Source organism: Lissotriton vulgaris, chromosome 2_1, assembly GCF_964263255.1.
Source record: "Lissotriton vulgaris chromosome 2_1, aLisVul1.2, whole genome shotgun sequence".
NCBI classification, from domain to species: Eukaryota; Metazoa; Chordata; class Amphibia; order Caudata; family Salamandridae; genus Lissotriton; species Lissotriton vulgaris.
This window is the reverse complement of record NC_141687.1, coordinates 585,848,305-585,868,165: the sequence shown is the minus strand read 5'-3', so window position 1 is coordinate 585,868,165 and position 19,861 is coordinate 585,848,305. Positions and strand designations below refer to the sequence as shown.

General features: G+C 45.5%; 1 protein-coding gene across 1 annotated transcript in view; it reads right to left on the bottom strand.

Moving 5' to 3' along the window:
* The window catches only part of DDB1 (damage specific DNA binding protein 1), a 1,134,380-nt gene that overhangs the window by 1,073,341 nt on the left and 41,178 nt on the right, over positions 1-19,861 (bottom strand). Inside the window, exons 2-3 of the mRNA XM_086955618.1 lie at positions 9,054-9,202; positions 8,865-8,981 (exon numbers count right to left, since the gene is read on the bottom strand). Of these exons, the coding sequence (XP_086811744.1) occupies positions 8,865-8,981; positions 9,054-9,202 (266 nt within the window). The remainder of the gene's footprint in view (positions 1-8,864; positions 8,982-9,053; positions 9,203-19,861) is intronic.

The window sequence follows — 19,861 nt, the reverse complement described above, 5'->3', positions numbered from 1 at the left end:
AGTAACCCATTAGGTCAGTGTTATTTGGAACAATCTCACCACTGTTTAAGTAACTATGCTCTGAACAGGTACACAGCTGCCAACCCCTTAGAATAGGTTTTGAACGTGTGTGTGTCAAGCTCTGTGCAATCTAGTCCGTGCTACACCTTTTCAATGTTGAGGGCGCAAGTGTTGGCAACCAACATTTAAATCGTTGGGAGTGAAGAAACTTCAAAGGTGTAGTAAGGTGGACATCGGGATAACCAAATTCAAATAAATTAGTCTTAGCAGGTCATGTTCCATGTCATGAATAACATCCTCCTACAGCGCTGGCTTTTTAGCAACTAGTTTAAGCTATTGCCTTTGTAAATGACAATGTCTTTTATTTATGTTTTAAAAACCAAAACCTAACTAAAAGGCATAGGCATTTCCAATATATATTTTTTTAATAGGGTCATTCGTTTGTACATAATGTTTACTTGTTACTTGGATATATATATATATATATATAACAAAAATGCTTATTACACTTTATTACAACAGCCCCCGACGAGCGGAATTCTCCAAGGGCAGCCGCTGCACTGAAAGGCGAGGCAGTTCCCACGGCTGTGGTAGAACCGGCGCCACGGTGAAGCAGCGGACGCCGTGGTGTGGAGACCGCAAGCAATTTACCTTCGGGACTGAAGGAGGAAGCAGCATAGCGTGACGGGTCACTTGAAGCCCGGGCGCGCAGAGCTGAGTGCAGCTAATTATCCGTCAGTAATCCTTAAGAATATACGTGCACAGACCAGACCGCCGCTGATGTGGTCAGATCCCGTGAGGAGGCAGCTATTGAAATGTTTGATGATACTCCCGTTACTAGCATCAACCCTATGGCGCAGGCAACGCAATTCAATGTGGGAACAATGCCATGAAAGAACTTTTTAAAAAACTAGAAAAAGCCATGCGGACGGAACAGGCGAAATGGTGGGAGAGGAAGTCACTGTCCCGCTATTTGGAAGTTGGACGCGTTTCCCGGGGCTTAAGGATCATGCTGGCCCCCAGCTTTGAAAACCCGGACCCAGAGATGTTAAGAGAATGGGCAAGGTGTAACCTGGACTCTTCGAGCAGACTACTTAGAATATTAGTCAAATATGCGGAGAGTGACGGAGCGAAACTGGGGGTTGTGATAAATGATTTGAATGAGGAAATTAAGAAGCTCAATGATGCGGAACAGGAAAAACGATTGCGCGACTCAATGATACAACGACTCACCAAGGAGGAGGAGGTAATCAAAAAAAGAAAGACCTTCAAATTTCAGAGGGACAAACTAGATTACCAGAACGGTCGTATATTCACCTTCTCAAAGAAGTACGATCTTCCAAAGGGGACGACCGGACCTCGCTCTACAGGTACAGGGCAAACAAGCAACAGGGGCCCCAGCCCCTCTACCTCAGAGTCGAACCTAAGTTCCATCCCAGGAAGTGAGTCAGAAAATGACCAACGCAATACTGAGGAAGCGGAGGGTTTTACCAAGCGGTCGCTGGGAGAGGAAGTGGAGTACCTATGCAGCGACCGCAAGCAGACCCTAAGATCTCACACCGCTGGCAAGAAATCAGGCGGAAACGCAACCTCAAGCGCAAGTGGCGGACAAGGAGCCGGGCAACAAACCGGCGCAACGAAACCACCAGTGAGGGGCCGGGGACGAAAACGATGGCACCGCTAGTGAACAATCAAGTAAGCGATCAACTGTCTGTGATTAACCTCTCAGATATTCATTTAACTGTTAAAGAGATCAAAACGTTATCATTAGGCTTGACTTATTGTCCCCCTTGTACATTCAATTATGCGCAAACGAGAATGGATTTTTTAAAATATATACGCAAATTGAAATTAATAAAGCTATTCTTGCAAAACAAATTGAAAACGCGCATACCAACTCAGGATAACATTAGAACTGAGCTGGATCCGGGTCCATGCCTGGCGGGAGAGGTTGATTTATATATGGACCTGGTTGATTTGAACAAGGAAGGGGGAACTTCCGTGGATGTGGACATAGAGGAACATATAAGAACAGATGCCCCGGGGGCTACGAGCTTCAGACCTAAATCAACATTCAAACCCATATCGGTCTATGACAACATAGAAGTATTCAATAATCTGGTTATATCTGATCTTAAAGAGTTGCACCAGGCCTCCAGAACAAAAGACACTAGATCCAAGAATAGGTGCAATAATGCCTATGGGAGTCTAATGAAGAAACTGCAGGGGGAGAATACGGTGATTGTAAAACAATCAGATAAGGGCGGCAACATTGTCCTGTGGCCAAAACAATTGTACATGGAAGAGGCTTTACTGCAGTTGAATGACAGGAATTGTTACTGCAGGAGCGATTGGCGTACAGCTAGACAGGCGTGGGATGCTTTCAATACTAGATTATATGTGTGGAAGGGCATGGGATTACTTACTGGGGATGAACAAAAATTCCTTAAGTCTAATTATCCTGTGATCCCTGTGTTTTATATGATCCCGAAAGTCCACAAGAATTTGACCAAGCCCCCAGGGAGGCCTATAATTTCCGCCAGGCAGGGCCCTTTTGAGAATGCCTCTAAATATATTGATCACTTCCTGCAGGAGCATGTGAGGGCGCTTCCCTCTTATATCAGGGATACGGGTGATTTTTTGGACAAGATCAGGACCATAGAGTGGCAGGAAGATTACCTATTACTAACACTAGACGTAACTTCCTTATACACCAGTATTAATCACAACAATGGATTAAGGGCAGTAAAACACTATCTGGAGCGTAGACCTGCCTGTATGATACAGCACAACAGCATGATAAGTGAGATGATTGAGATCTGCCTCGAAAGCAACTTCTTCTGGTTTCAAAAACAGGTTTTCCAACAACTAAGGGGAGTTGCGATGGGGGCCTGCTTCTCCCCCAGCTATGCCTGTCTGCATATGGGGCATTGGGAGGAGCAGGTCCTAGCAAGAACATATGAGGGTACCATGGCCAATAACATCATAGCCTGGTACAGATTTATTGATGACCTTTTCATCATTTGGAAGGGGTCAGAAGAGGAGGTTAACAAGTTCATAACCAACATTAATGGAAATGATCTGAACCTACATTTCACTGGTCAACTCAGCAGAACACAGGTCACCTTCTTAGATGTGGAAGTGAGCATTGCCAATGGCAGGATAGTGACTGACCTGCATCGCAAGGCAACAGCTGGAAATACGGTGTTGCACGCCACTAGCCACCACCCGGCGCACTTGATTCGAAGCATTCCCTACGGGGAGATGCTGAGGATCAGGAGGATCTGTAGCACTAAGGAGAGTTGTGAACAGGCACAAAAAGCAAGCGGGAGTAGATTTATTGAAAGAGGCTACTCACGAGAAATGGTGGAGGGTGCCATGAGACGTGCCAACTTAACATCAGGGCGCAGTCCAATAACAGATGTCGGGCCTACACGGACCGCAGGGAAGGAGTCAGGTCAGCCTAGACTAATAACAGCATACAGCAGACAGCACAAAGAAATATTCAATATCATTCGCAGAAATTGGCAAGTGGTCAAGGGAGACCCGGTCATTGGTGAGACCCTTGCCGAGAGACCAGCTATTACCTACAGCAGAGCGAGGTCTATGAGCGACATGATAGTAAAGAGTAGCCCGGAAGTAGCCGATGACAACTGGCTAGGCAAGAGTAAGGGCTTCCTAAAGTGTGCAGTCTGCAAGGCATGCAGGATAGGAAAGAACAGGACCACCTACATGACAGCTTTCAATAAAGAGGTGGTCGCGATTAAAAAGAAAATTACCTGCAAATCGAACTTCGTGGTCTATGTGTTGGAATGTGCTTGTGGCCTGCGCTACGTGGGCAGCACCAAGCTGCAGGTGCACAAGCGCATTCTTCAGCACCTCAGGGCAGTGACCAACAAGGACGAGGCATACCCTGTCGCCAGACATGTAAATATGTGCCATGGGGGGGACATAGGATGCTTGCAGTATTATGCGATTGACATGGTCCCGCCACTTCGTAGGGGTGGCGATAGGGAGGCCCGATTGAGAGTTTTGGAAACACGATATATTCTGGAACTCAATTCCAAGGCCCCCAATGGTCTAAATCAAACGGAAGACTTACACTCTTGTCTTTATTAGGGACCTAATATTTAGACCAGTTGGACCAAAGCTTGTCAGTAACTGCAGATTGATTGAGGGGCAATATGTATCATAATCAAACATGTAAATAGTCTGCCTTCTGTTTTTAACTTCAATTCATGGTGAAGGGAGCGAAAACAATTTTTATCACTTGGTTAGAGAGTCATTATTATTATGTATCACAATTATGTTTGCGATATTCTTTTTAAAGTGCACCAGCTTTTGCACCCTTGACACAGCAGTGTGGAAGCAGTGGTTATGTGTAGCGGTTAATGCCCACTTGGGCTCAATTTTGAAAATTTGACACCAAACCACTTGTTCCCATTCAGCCAGTGATGTTGTCCCGTTTTGCGAATTTTGCACAATATACAGCGGATTTGCACGAGAAAAATATATAAAATTAATAATATATTTTTGTACATGATTTTAATGTGATGTATATAAAACTGTTGGTTATAGATTTTAATCAATATATTTATTGGGAATGAATCACGATGAATTATGTGGAACAGCAAATTGAACAGATGAACTAAGAGGGATATTCTCTTTTAAATCTGTTTATTTTTCTATTACATTTTTTCCAACATGGTGAATTATGGAATTTGTTTCTGGACCATTTAAGTGTGGTTTAGGTGTTAAATGCACGATAATACTGTCAAACATAAGCGCTACTGAACCAGGCTGAAGTATGTTTTTTATTTCCACAGGCTGTGGGGTCAGCTGACTGTGTATTAGCACTTTATAGATGATGGGTGTGTAACCGACCAGGTCATGTGATCAAGGGGCTGAGGTCCCGAAACGCGTCATGGCGGCGTGTTCCGTGCACTAAGGATGGAATAAATCAACTCGCAAAATATCCACTTGGGTCCGGTTTCGTTTTTTCCTTTTGAGTCTGACTTGGGGGATTTGGCGAAGTTCGTGATATATATATATATATATATATATATATATATATATATATATATATATTATATATCAAAAATGCTTATTACACTTTATTACAACTTTTCAATATACTGCACAGCAGGTACACTGCTCTACAACATAGCTTAAACACATTGACAAAGCCAATAGCTCAGGCAAAACACTTATAAGGTCCCAAAGACGAGACCTATTGGCTATGCCAATGCTTGTTCTAAAAGCTGCAGTTAGAAGTAGGAAAACCATAGAGGGCCCACTCTGTTGAAATAACATTCATCTGTTTGACACTTTTTAAATTCTGGATTTTTCACATTTGATCATGGTTTTAACATGTTTACCTATTTTATTTGGCACCTTAACCCCTTCGACGCTGATGACGAGCTCAGCTCGTCATCAGCCACGGGTGGCGTGTGCTGATGAGCTAAGCTCGTCATGTAACGCGGAAAAGGGAAAACAGCCGCACAGCGCAAAAATCACAGCAGCAGCGATGCGGTTAAACTTTATTCAAATGTTGTCTAATGTCAGATTGCTTTGTGTCTTTTATGGCCAAACATTGGCCGAATAAAGATTAATTGATGATGATGTTGACTGCTTCTGTGTAGAGGAGAGAAGCAAGGTATGCACAACACTGCTTACAAGCGATCTACAGCTTCTTCAGGTCCACCTGCATGTATAACATCCCTTCTCCTACAGACCCAGGAACCTCCATATTCTTTCCATGCAGTCTCAATGAGCAGAATGAATGGGTGTGAAGGTGAAAACGCTTCTATTGGTTCAGATATCATTCTGCTGAGAGCCTTGCACAGTTGCAGTGTACTTAGATTAACAATTTAAAAGAATTGCACCGGAGTGGGATATGGGTGTGTGTCATTATTTTCCAAATCTGTCTGGGATGTGTGCGTGTCATTATTTTTCCAAATCTGGGGGATGTGTGTGTGTCATTATTTTTCCAAATCTGGGATGTGTGTGTCCTTTTTCAAATCGGGGGCGAAGGAGGGGGGGGGGGGGGGGGGGGGGGGGGGGAGGGCGTGTACGTGTGTGTGTGTCATTACTTTCCAAATCTTCACACATGTGAAATGCTGTGGGCTGATATCAATGTTATTAGACAGCCCTCTTGGCCAATGTAGAAAGCTAGCTGCACCACGGTAGCTAACAGCTGAAGAGGCTGTCCAAAAATGTTTTTCTGTAATGTATCTATTTTGTGTGCTGTGCATTGTATTGCGTGGTGTGCTTTGTGGCTGGTTAAAGCTCTCGCCACACAAAGCTTTCTGTGAGCCAAAACCTAAAAACATTGTGTGGAAGAACAGTCCAAGAACACATAAAATGAATCCGAGACCATTGTGATGTTTTGTGCAAATATGGTATTATTTCTTTTTTTAAGAGTGTTGGCAATTTTCAGCTTCAGACAGATTATTTTCGGATTGCACTCTCCTTTAGATTTACCGCTAGATGTGAAAATTATGGAATTACGGGTAAAATAATGAGTCGGATTTTAAAAGGGGAGAGAAAAACTCAGTGATACCAAGCTGGTGCGTATGTGTGTGGGGGAAAAGTTTGTGTCAATGTATGTGCGCGCGCACGCATGTGAGTAGGATTGTTTATGCGGTGTGAAGCTGTGTATTGCACGTGTAGAGCGGAATGTTGTGTGTTTATGGGTGTTTGTGTGCAGGAGATTGGGCACATCTATGTGTGTTTAGTGTGAGTTTTCTGTGTAGGTGGTTTTTGTATTTGCATGGAGTCTGTGCATTGGTGTGCTTTGTGATTCTCTTTTTATATGACATGTATTTATCTATATGTTTGAGTGTGTTTATATTTGTGCCGGGGGTTGTTTGTATGTGTGACTTACCACTCTATTAAGAACCACTGCCCTTGCGCTTCCCTACTAGTATTATACAAAAGCACACACACACTCTTTCTCTCTCCCTCCCCAGCTATCCTCTCCTTTCATAAATAACTGATCAGCCCCACAGTGCGCCAGCAGGAGGCTCAGTGGCTCACGTGCTCTGCGGAAGCACTCTCCTGAGGTGCATGGCATATTTTCAGTGTAATGAGATCGAGGCACAAGCCCAAACAGTTTGCCGGGCCATAAACGAGACAGTGTCTTGTTGCAGCCGCCGAAGAGGCAACCAATCCTAACCAATGGAGGGAAACACAGGGCTAATAGTACAAACGTATATCAACCGCAGCAGATGCAGCTCTGCGTAACAGAGCTTTGTCAAGGGAAAGGATTGTATATATAAAGTGAAACCCGACTGACATAATTGCTGAGGCAGTAACTGTGTATATATATGTGGTGAACCATTAAGTAAGAAACGCAGAAATAAATGAATTGCATCTGCAAAGGCTGAGTGAACTTTCCGTGCAATAAGCTGTATGCATTAGAAACAAGTGGTGCGCACGTCACGCCTGTGTGGGTACAATCATAGCTCCTCCCACGGCCTATTGGTGTCGATTACACGCTTGGTGAGTGTAATAGACACCAATAGGCCATGGGAGGAGCTATGTGCGTGCTTAGGGCCAATGGCGCGCAGTCTTTTACAAAAAGACGCACGCAAAGGCTAATGGGGGCGCTGAAAAGGAAACTCACACGCACGAGCGTGTGCGATTTCTAGGTCAGCTTGAATTTCCCCCTTTTTACCTACTATAGCTCACGCGACTTGCGTGAGCACTGCTCCGCAGTGCAACGCAGGTCGCGAGACCTAAAAAGGGAATGTGGGGAGCGGCAATGGAGGGGCAGGTGGTGAGCAAAAACACAGGGGAGAGAGTAGCAAATGGGTGGGGGGGAGAAGTGCACGAGGCACAGGCAATTTTGGTGGGGGAAGGGCAGCTGGTATTTGGCAGGGAACAAATACGAAAGAGCATGAACACATCCACACTCCTGGAGTGCCAACAGAAAGGAAAAATAATTATCCAAGGGTAAGCAGTAGTAGAATACAACTTAGGCAATCAAATAGATGGTGAAGAGGCTATGCTGCACAGGAGAGACAAACACAAGGAGGGAAAGTTATTGAATAAAAAACAAGCAAATTAACAGCAACAATAAAGCCAATCACTGGTAAAATGGACAGGTTGTAAGTTCACAATCGGTCTTTTGGAACCAAACAGCTGTCTGGCAAGATAATTAAAAAAAAGGATTCTCTGAATGTAAGCAGTGGTACAATACAATACATCCAATCAATAAGGTGGTAGAGAACCGATTTTCTAGGGAGGGACAAACACAAGAAGAGGAAGGAAAGCCACTGTATGAGAATCAAGCAAACAAGACATACAAGAAACCCAACTAGAGATAAGAAATAGGCGAAATCAAAGCACATTGTAAGTACTACTGTACAGTACATAAAAGGTCTTTTGAGAACAGACAGAAGTAGCTGTCTGTAGGTGAGACCTAAAAAAAATCATTGCACACCTGCCAAGGCCAGACCTAGTACCTTTGCCAATGCCTGTTATTAACTGCTAGGACACAAGGCTAAAGATGACCCAAAGCTCAGCTGTTACACTCTACAGGTAACTCAGGAAATAGGCTTGATGAATTCTTCAGATACTTTATGGAGTAACAACTTGTCTTTGGATCCTGTAGCAGTTAGTGGCCGTGAGTGTGGATATGGTCATTGACTACTGACAAAGAAAGGGCACAAATAGTGCACTTAAATTAGCAATGAAGCGATCCTTTTTCGACATTTGATTCTGCAGAAATAACAGTCAAGCAATCAATGCTTACACTAGGGAGGTATTACTTGGAGATGGTAAGGGTGAGAAAACCATTATTTAGTAATTGTAAGTAACATCCAAGATACGCAAGGTGCGAATATTACTAAATCTCCTACCTGCACATTTCCGTGAGCACGAGTCACTATATCAATGCTCTCGCCATTCTGCTTGTATTCCAGGATGCAGGCATTGTACTTTGCAGTCAGAACAAAGAGAAGATCCTTGTTTTCACCCTGAAAAAACAGATGAAGCCAAATAAGAGACAGGACCGTAAAAACTCATCACACTAGTGTAAGGCCACATACCTTGGGTCGGAAAAGTTCCATAACCGCAATCTTGCCGTACATCCCCACCTCCTTGACCGGCCGCAGCCCTTCTGGTGTAACAACATAGATCTCCAACCGTGTGTTCTTTGCAATCAAGAGGTTCAAATCATCAGCGGAGGTGAAGTGTCCTAAAAATCCAAATGACATAAGTAACTAAAGAAAGCAGACGGCCAGTCTATACAAACTTTAAAAAGGTTCCCCTCCACTGATAAAACTTGAAAGTAAATAAGGAAATGGGAAAAAAACAGGGACAAAGACGTGAACGCAGATATCATGGTCACTAGCCTGCATTCAACACAGAGAGACTAAAGAAAAATCTATGGATAGTACGTTAGATGCAAAAGCCGAGCACCTTTTTCCTTGTTATATCAAATAAATACTGGAGTCAGGCATACTTAATATTAACAGCAAATATTGCACTGGGTAAATCACCCACGCATTTAAAGTACAATGGGGGTGTTGGGTGAGGGGAGTGTCCAAGATAGCAGCAAGTGAGACGCATTTTTGGAGCTCCGCCGGACACATTCTAAAGAAGGGTAGAACCTGCAGTGACCGGGAGCCCCAGCATCACATTTGGAGCTCCTGATTAATTTGGCACCTACCCCACCAATTATGGAGGTTGATGCTACCAGGCGACCGATAAATCCCCGAGTCCCAGTGGAGGCTGTGTGACCGGATGGGAGGCAGCAAATATAGTAAGTCTTTATTGCTCAGTTAATTAAAACCATTGCAAATGTTAGCATTTAAAAAAAAGCATTAGTTAAATACAATATAAAATGTGAATAGCTTCATATTAAAAATAAATAGTAATTAATACGGGCATTTATGCTTGTTTCAGGCTGAGCATAGAATTAAAATATCATATGATTGAACCCTTTACCATGACCATTTGAGTATTAGATTAGCGTCATCATGTTTCTGCCCTCTGTCAGTCTTGTTTCTTTTCTGCTTCCGCCAGGAATTTGACAACATGACTTGCTAGTTGAATGTTCGTTCCATCAAAGCAAGCCTTTACCGCCTGCCGACGTGTTCTTATACCCAGCCTGTTGAAGTGCTGTTTTAGGTAGGTTCTGCGCTCCGTGTCGAAGCCTTTGCAGGAACATAATAGGTGCAGGATGTCTTCTTTTGCGTTCCCACATACTTCGCAGTTGATTGATTCTTGGGGCCTTTTCCATGGGGGGGGGAAGAGGAGTTTGAACTGGAAGTTGGCCCAGCTGTAAACGTAGGAACTTCTCCTTTGTGCGCCTAGTGAACCCGACCCCTAGATAACTTTGGCACAGGCGGCTTGTGTATCTTTGGATGACTGTCCAGCCATGGGCCCGGGTTGCTAGACTTGCTTTGTCTTTGATTAGCGACATAGATCCGACTGATTTGTTAACAAGCTGTTTAAAGGTATTGTGAGATCCACTGAGTTTCCAGGCTTCTTGTAGGCACAGGGAGTACTTAAAATATAACGCAGCTGCACTGTTGCTTTCGATCTCGTTCCATAGATGGTGGTTTAGGCTTTTGTGTTCTCCTCTCTGGATCTTATGCCATCTTTTGGCGTAGGCACCCATTCGCTCCAACGTTTGATTTCTCAGGCCAAATTCCAACCTTATTTGTGCCTGAGATGTATAGTTAGGCAGGCTGAAGATCATTCTCATGGCCTTCGCTATTGTACTGTTCAATTGCAGGGCATACCATCCTCGGAGGCATTCACTTCCGTAGGTTAAGGCAGATGTTAGTTTTTGGCAGATGTTAGTTTTGCCTGTATCACTTGAAGCAGGGGGGTGAAGCTTCGGCCAACCGCTTTTGTTTTGAGGCTCCTTAGTGCAATCCCTATGCTTATGCCCCTCCGTTTTACTGACGGAATGTGCCCTTTCTGTCAAGAATTACCCCCAGGTACCTATACTACTCCACTGTTTCCAGTGTGGTCCCTCCCATGTGCCAATGAAATCCTGCTGATTATGATTTTGCGTTAATCCTCATTATTTTGGATTTTGAGAGGTTAATGCTTAGGCTGTTGTCTGTTGAGTACTTAAACATAGTGCTGATCAGATGTTGCAGTCCTATCGGTGTTCTGCTAATTAGGACCATATCGTCAGCGTACATTAAGTTGGAGAGAGTGAGACCGCCTATGCTTGGAGCATGAGAGTTAGTTTTGTCCAGCTGCTGTGCAAGGTCGGACATAAAGATGTTGAATAGTGTCGGCGCTAGGACGTAGCCTTGTTTTAAGCCTTTTTTTGGTAATTATTTTTCTTGACAGGAGATCCCCTGGCCCTAGCTTGACTTGGACCCATGTGTAGTAAAATCAGCTGCGTGAGAAGGCCTGATGGAATGTTCCTTTCTTCCAGCTTTGACCATAATAAGTTTCTGTTGACCGTGTCAAATGCGGAGGTGAAATCAATGAAGCATACGTACAAGGGCAGATTGGCTGCCTTTGTGGCATCAATGAGGAGCGAGAGAGCTAACATGTTTGATGTTGTACCCATTTGTTTGCGGAATCCTGCCTGGGTAAATGGGATTACTGAGTTTTCTTCCGTCCAATCCAAGACCTCCTCTAATAGGAGACCAGCGTAGTTTTTTGCTTCGTTGTCGATTAGGGCTAATTAGTCTGTAGTTTTTTGGATCTTTTACGTTGCCCTTCTTGTGTATTGGGGCTATTATCGATCTTTTCCATGACGCTGGGATTGTAGCAGTGTATTATTTGCTTGAAAAGTGGCACTAGGGCCGCTGCCCAGTAAACCGGGTTTTGTTTATAGAATATTGGGGGAATCCCATTGGGGCCTGGCGCCCCCTCCGCTTCCCCCTTCATGATCCAGGTTATTTGTTTTTCAGTTGGATCTAATGAATTACTGACCAATTTTCTTGACCATGCTGTAATTTTTTTAGCCTTATTCGGACGACTGGTCATTGCCGGCTGTAACACTGTTAAAGTGTGCGTGAAGATAGTTGGCCCAGGCTTCCTCGGTCACATAGGAATCAATGGTGTTAGACCTGGAGTGAGTTGACTGTTTTCAAGAATCTTCTGCATGTGTTGGTTCCTTTAACGCCATGTAGAAGTCTCGCCCAGAACCTAGATTGCACAACACCCTGGAGGTTAAGGCCGAATTCCTGAGGTAGGTGGTCGCTGGCTGACATTGTGCCTATTCGGAAGTCCGTGACTTTCGAAAAGAGTTGCAGGGATACAAATGTAAAATCTATGGTGGAACTAGCTATTGAGTAGTGAAAAGTAGCAGACGGGGGCTGTCGTTTGTGAATCGGCCATTAAATGCTGCCAGATTGAGATGTTCTAAGTCCTTAATGCTTGCCCTTGCCAACCGGTTTTGGTTGCCCCATTTGCTTATTGCGGAATATCCCATGCCAAGAACAGTTCTCTAACAGTGTGTCCCTTATTTGAGGGCCTCCCAGGGACATGTTGAAATCCCCTGTTACTATGAGGCTGGGAGTTGGTCTCAATTTATTGGAGATCTCTTCCGCCAGGAGGTTCATTCCTGTTTTTCCCCCGGGGATGTAGGTATACATTCATCAGCCTTAGTTTTTGTTTTGGTTCTTTTCCCCTCATTTCTAGTTCTACTGTGGGGGTGCAATTATTGCCCGTCTGTTTTGCGTTTATGTACTTTGATTCGTTGAAGCTCTTTATAGCAGTATTTATTGTTAAGCCGCCTTTTGGGTGGCCATATTTAACGTTTCTTATCGCTGGCAGATGATGTGTTAAAGCCTTGAATGTGATGTGCTTGTTGTAGCCAGGTTTCCTGTAGGGCTATTATGTTGAATTCTTGGAAGTAGGAAAACAGCTGAACGTCGTCTCTTGTTTCCTAAGCCGTTTATATTCCAAGAGCAAATTCTTAAATTGTTGCAGTGTTATGGTATTTTGTTGAGTGTTTTGTCAGAACTTTAGGGCCCTTGTGTTAATAGTCCTCGCTATCCAGTTCCATTCGTCTTGTTCAGTTAGGCCTTGCTCCTGCCTGTTGGACTGAGAGGTCCTGGACACAGAGGCTTCTGGCCCCCTTTATGACACTAAGTTTTTGATGGAAGTAGCTTTCTTGTTGAGTTATGGGCTTGTCTCTCTTTGGGTGCCTGCCATTGTGGTTCTGGATACCCGTTTTTTTCCATTCTTTTTAAGCGTATCCCCAAGATAGAAAATGTGGTTCAAATTCCATAATTCTCTTCGCTGTTTCATTCCTTGCCCATGTTGTTTTTGTGACCTCCAGATTTGACAGGTGGTTGCTACGGATAAATTCCACTGCCGCTAGATCATTGGTACTGATGTCAGTCAGACTGCTGAAGGTTGATAGTAGGAGTAAGATATTACCTCGATTGAGGATATCTCCTCTACCTCTTGACTTATAGTCTGGTATGAACAGAATTATGCTACTTTCGGCTTCCGCCTGACCAGACTCCCATTTTTCGCCATCTTTTGTGCCCATTTCCATCTGTGGGATATCGTATCTTTTGGCAGGTTTTGGGTCCTCCCCTTGCCCTTCCCTATTTGTCATGTTGGCCATAGCTCTGGGATCTTGTTTCAAGGGAGGGCCTTTGCTTCTATCTGCCGATTGTCCCCCTCTTGATGTTGAATGGGTGGGATTTTCATTTTGTGTTGGTCTTTCCGTCTTCCTAGCCAGTGATGTTTTTATGGTCGTAAACAGAGTTTCTGTATCTTCTGCCGCGTCTTCTTCTGGTGCTTCTGCTGCTACTACTTCTGGGGTCACAATTGACCAGTGAAAGAATGTTTTTATGGTGGCCTTTTTTCTTCCTTTCCTGTTTTTGTGGTCTTTTGTTTACTGCCCTGAGTTCTTCCTTGCTTGCCTTTCCGACGAGGTCTTTGTGGGGAGTTGTCCCTGTACCAGATTCTAGCCCTTGTGTGTGTCCGGGTTGTGTGTTTGTTTGTACCAGAGCTTCAGTTTTTTTTGGCATGAGGCTGCCTTAAGGTTTCCCTAGGGCCTCTGTGTAGGTGTCTTTAGTCGATTTATTGAATTCAGAGCCAGTTGGACTGTTTGCCTCAAGTTTTCCTGTTTGGCTATTCGGTGTAGTTAGTGGGGTCTGCACGTTTGCAGTCGGTAAGTGTTCTCTGGGGTATGTGAGGTGTTGATTTTGGCCCTTTTTCCCAGTTCCTGGGTTGCTTGGAGTTGTTTTTTCCGTTTTCTGTTTTAGGTTCCCCAAGATGCCTCCTAGGAGCTGAGGGATGGTGGTGAGTTTATTCACTATTGAATAGCATGCACAGCTCGGCTGCTCTATTTTTGTTTCCGCTTGCACCCTCTTTATCATACAATTCATGTCTGCCAGCTTGTTGTCAATTTTGACTACATGTATGGCCAAGAAATTTAAGAGGGATAGTTGGATATCCATTTTTTCCGAGTGGTACTGCATGGCCTTTATGGCTAGTTGAAGCGTGTTTAGCAAAGATGACCATAATACCTCAGCGCTTTTTGGGAGGTCATCAATTGGTGGATTCTTCTCAGGATCTTGCTCACTCTCTGATTTGCTGCCGTCGGGCTGAATGGCAGCTGGTGATTATGATTCTACCAGCCTCTCCCACTCTTCTGTTGTTAACAGCGAGTTCTCTTCAATGTTAGAGGTTGCAGGTTGGGTGAGAGCCTGGGTTGTGTCGGTTATTCTATTTGTTCCTATAAGCTCGATTGCTTCTGTTCGCCCCCTTTCCTGTGCTTTTTCCGGCTCACTTGCCCACCCCGTGTGGACTGGGTCAAGAATTACGATTTTTGGTGTATCTTTGGTTACTTCGGTTTCCTCGCCTTCAGGCATAGATTCTGTCTCACTGTCCCACCCCAAGTGGGAATGATCTTGGCCTAGCTGGATCCCCAAGTTGGCGTCCTGATCCAGAGGTAAGGCCTAGGCCGTCCTCATGAAGCTGATGCTGTTCCCTAGATTTGGTTCTATTTTAGTTTTTGGTTCTGTCACCTTGGAGAGCTCCGAATCTGGCTCGTGGGACTTTTCTGCTCAGTAATTCAGGTGGGAGTTTTTTGCTCAGTAATTCCGGATCGATCTATTTTACTCGTGATGGTTAAAATTCGTTGTGGTTGTTCTCATCTCCTGCTACTATGGATTGGGGCTGCAAGGTTACCCGGATTACAATGTTAGGCTCTAGGGGGTGACCCCTTTGGTTGGTAGCATCTGTGATAGTGATGTTATCCACCCTGCTGTAGCAGTTGTTTGAGTTATCTAATTGTGCGCTGCATTCCTTGTGTATATTAAAATCTCTCTTTTTGGTGCCTTTCTTGTCTTCTGCGCCTTCAGAGTGATTACTTTGCGAGCACCCTTCTGGAACCATTGGGGAGGGCAGCCCCTTAAGATTGCTGTTTGAGGAGCTTAGGTATGAGGCGAGTTCTTTCAGAAATGAGAAAAAGGAATACATTTTGAGTTGAGCACTCGTTCTTTCCGTTTTCCTGGTGTTTGAGGCAGTTCTTTGTCATTTCTGGCGTCGGGTCTAGTAGTAGAGTCTCTTCTTGTTCTATCTGCATGCTGTCTGTATCGGTGTCAGTGTTAGGTTTCCGCTTGTTGGCCCTGATGCGCTTGGCAGGGACGTCGTCAGTTGATTTCCTAATTTTGCCTGACCTCATGACATGCTTGGGTAAGCGCTGTTTTGGCAGGTCTTTGGGGTTTTCTGAGTTAACAACCAACATGTTTATGATTCTTTTGTTGTGATGAATTAGTGGTTAGATACATTTTTTTTTGCAATATCTTGCCAAAAGACAAAGACAGAAGTCCTTTGTTTCTTTGTACTGCTATTGGAGCACCTTCTAAACAGCTAATTGCTTTTGTTTGCTGTTAATTATCTGCTTTGTTTTTTTTTTTGAGCCGATTAGGAGATGATGGTATTTTTTTTTTCCTCAAGTTTCTTCAGTTGTTCCTTGGTTATACCACAATTGTTTAGTTTTTATTTGATTTTTTGTTGGTTATTGTTTGTTGATTCCTTGGTTTCCTGGTTAGTGGCGTTTGTTGGCTGCCTGAGGATTTGGAGGGTTTGTTAGAGAGTTGTTCGTTTTGGCTGATGTTGGCTAATAGCCGATAGCTACTGTTGGCCGCTGGTCGATCTGCTCTCTCCGCTGTTAGTCTACTGTTCAGCAACCCCCTTTTTTTTTTGTTTTAAACCGAGCCCCTCATTCCTGCCTAGCTCTCCAACCCTCTCTCAAGTGTGTTTGCTCGACCGCTAATCTCGCTGGCCTGTTGAGGGCAGTGGAAGCAAGGGACGATAGGCAAGGCTTTTGTGGGGGGAAAGGGTGCGTGAGTGCAGGCAGGGGCTAGCGGGGTCGGTGTGGGAGCAAGCACCGGTCTCCCCTCCCCCCTCCCCCCTCCCCTTGCACTTCCCCCGAGGCACAGCTGGAGGCGCAGCAGGTATCTCGTGTTGTTTCACGCCGTGAAGATGCGGCGAGAAAGGCAGTGCGGGCCGCGGGCAGAGACCACGAACAGACTCATGTGCCTGTAATGGTCGTGTGGCTTGCTCACTGCTTTCCGTCTCTCGCCTTTGGCTCGGCTCCTGCCGCTCTCGTCGCGCTGACTCCCCACAACCTCCCCGGATGCTGCAAATCAGAGCGGGGTATTGAGCCGGGTGCTGTGTTCCGCTCAAGGGGGTCGGGGCGAGACTCAATCGTGGGAAGGGATGAGGCTCTCCCCTTTGCTCCCTTTCCCTGTCCCGGCTCCACTCGTCCTCTGCACCTCTCACACCTGATCCTGCTCCTGCTCCTCCTCCTGCTCAGCTGCTCGCTCACTGCTCAGCTGCTCGCTCACTGCAGAATGGGAGGCAGCAGGCGCGGTGGCCAAACGTAAGAACTATCATGGTAGGCCTGCTCCCCTATGTGTACAGGGGTATCTTGTACCCTGCTTGAATCAGCCACCCCCTTGCCCCCCACCACTCCCCCCAACCCTGCCTTTTGGCTTGAGAGCGTGTTTGTGGATCCAGGGCAGAAGAATGTGGCTGTCATGGCCTCCCCACGCCTGTGGTACGCTGAGTGTGTGGTGCTGAAGCAGAGTCACTGGATTATGGATACCGCGACACAGCATCCAGCTCCAGGGGGACTCCAACGTCCAAGCAGCAACACGCACCAAGAGGCGCTTGCGCTCTTCCGCGCCGGAGGTGCTTTAAAACCTCAGCGCGGTTCCTGCAGCGCGGGACGCAGGCAGGCGTGCCGGACAAAGCCCGGCCCAATGGCGGGCCCATCTGCGCCCTGAGGCCGGGCTAGGCCAGATCTCTTGGATCCATTCTCTGAGACATCAGTCAAAAGCAAAAGTAAGGAGAGGGGTTGGAATGTCAAGGAAATAACCCTCATTGAAATTTGCATTTGCACATTGAGAACTTACGTTTTTCGTTAAGATGGGGAGAAAGAAACCTACGCTGGCTCCCAAATGTTCAGACGCCACATTAGACGGCATACTACAGAAGGCCGTGTGGGCTCTCAAAGAAATTGAACTGGCCGAAGGCAGGAGTTCGTTGGGCCCATTACCATCACCTGCAGCCATGGACACGTGCTCTGCCCACTCTGTCCCTCTGATAACTGTAGAGTACCCTAATCGAATACCATCTGTACCCCCCCATTCTCCAAGAAGAACCCCCAATTGCACTTTCACCCACCATTATTATTTTGAGTTAGGGACCCCCGGGCGGAAAGCCAAAAGGCTTGGGCGTTGTAACACAACAATTAAGGGGGACCAAAATGTGGTTGGGGAAAAAATGAAGCGCATCGACCCAACGGGGACTGGGACTGATCAACGGACGTTGGGTCATTTGCAACGGATCAAGAGAACAAAGCATATAAAAACTATTTCTGCGGGAAGCCCCCGAGGGGGAGGAGGGCCTACAAAGACTTTGACTGAGGGGACATGAGGTCAGCCTGATTTGGTAAAATAGTGTCAGACTCCCTGGAGCCTATCTTATCCCGGCTGGCCCGCATAGAGGAGCAGCTTGCCCAACTGTTGTTGACACCAGGGGTCATGGTGATGCAAAGTGGTTTCAATGACAGATGTTCTCTGGGTAAAGGCCCGATAGAGGAGGGAGAAAGTGCTTCCCTTGGTGCTCCCAAGAGTGGGAGTCCAGCATTAGATTGACCTATAGCCATAGGTGCATAGGCCAACAAATCAGATCCTCACCGGGATAGGGATAACTACATAGCTCCAGAAATAGCACCGCTAACTCAGGCAAGTGGTCAGGAGAGGAGGGTTAACAGTGAACAAAGAACAAAGGGAACCTAACCCGAGCTCTGAAACTTACTGTAGAGGGAGTCTATGGAACAAGAAAAGTCCCAATATGAGCATTGAGTCATCCAGGCATGATGATAATACCATATTAAACCTCCCCCCGGAGTGTACCCTCTACACAATAGTCCTGACAGGGGTTCCACATGCTCCACCAGGTCACTGCAAAAGCTGTCAGAGCCTCATTAACAAATGTGTTTATTGGTGCACCAGTAAAATACAGGCCCAGGTAAACTGGTGCAAGCACATCATAATGGCAAGCGGGTGAGCTGGCTGGGGAAAACACAAAAGTTAGAGAAGGTAATTGTGTGGTCCTGAATTTTAATGATGAAGGGTGGGTGGATTTTGCCCTGTCATCTTAGGGACTCCCCTCTGGAGCAGATACAGGCCCACCCATTGGGTTTCATCTATCCTCCCCATCAAGGGGACACTATGCCTGGCTCGGGTTTTAAGAATAGAAGCCCCCTCCCTCAGCCCCCACATGGTTCCACTCCAACTGCTTTGAGGCATGGTCTGGTTTAACAGAAATTGATTGACTACCGTGGACCCATATAGCCCAAGTAAGATGTTAAGGACAGGAGGGATAACCAGGGAAATCCATCATCCAGTGGACAGAACAGAAGTGAACAGGCTGGGGATAAATAACTAGGAGCATTAAATACATAAACCACCTGACACTTATTCACAACCAGGAGTTGGAAACTGGGGATGATTCATTCGGCCCCTCTATCTCACAATTAAAGATTTTTTTTTGGGTGGGGGTGGGGGGGAGAGAGGGTTGAGGCTTGGACTCCGATTATTAGTTATAGAGAGGTTCCAGATACAAGGACACACAAACCCCGTCCTTTTAGAATTCTCTCCTGGAACATCGCTGGCATCCGCTCGAAATTAGGACACGAAATGTGGTTAAAGTATGTAAACGCTTTTGACATTATCTGTACCCAGGAAATCCAGGGAGAACATTGAATTGTAAATGTAAATTATAGTTCATATAGTGCATAAATCACCCTAAGGTCTCAGATCGCTAGCAGGTCCATGGAACAAAAAACAGAAATGGTGGAAGGTTGTTAGAAGAGCCAGGTTTTCAGTTTTTTACGAAATTTCAAGTGGTTTGATTCTGTCCTGAGACAGAAAGGGAGGGAATTCTAGGTCTCAGGAGCAGTTTTACTAAAGGACCTGTCTCCATTTCTGACCGTTCGGACTTTGGGAACCGTCAGCAATAGCTGGTTGGAGGATCTGAGAGTTCGGGCACTGTTGTATTTTAAGTTTGTTTTCCAAATATAATGGTCCTTGGCCATGGGTGGATTTATGAACTAGACAGCATAATTTGAATTTAATGCGCTTTTTGACCGGAAGCCAATGTAAGGTTTTAAGGCAAGGTAGAGAGGGTGTTCGGGGCAGAAGGTTGAGGGCCAATCTGGCCGCGGTATTTTGTAGCACCTGGAGTTTTGCCAAGATTTCATTGATCGAAGCTAACAGAGCATTCCCGTAATCAATGCGGCTTATAATAAGACCTTGAACTAAAAGCATACGGGAGGACAGGGGAATACATCTGAAAATTTTCTTCAGGCTTCTCATGACTCCAAAGCAGGTGCCAGCAA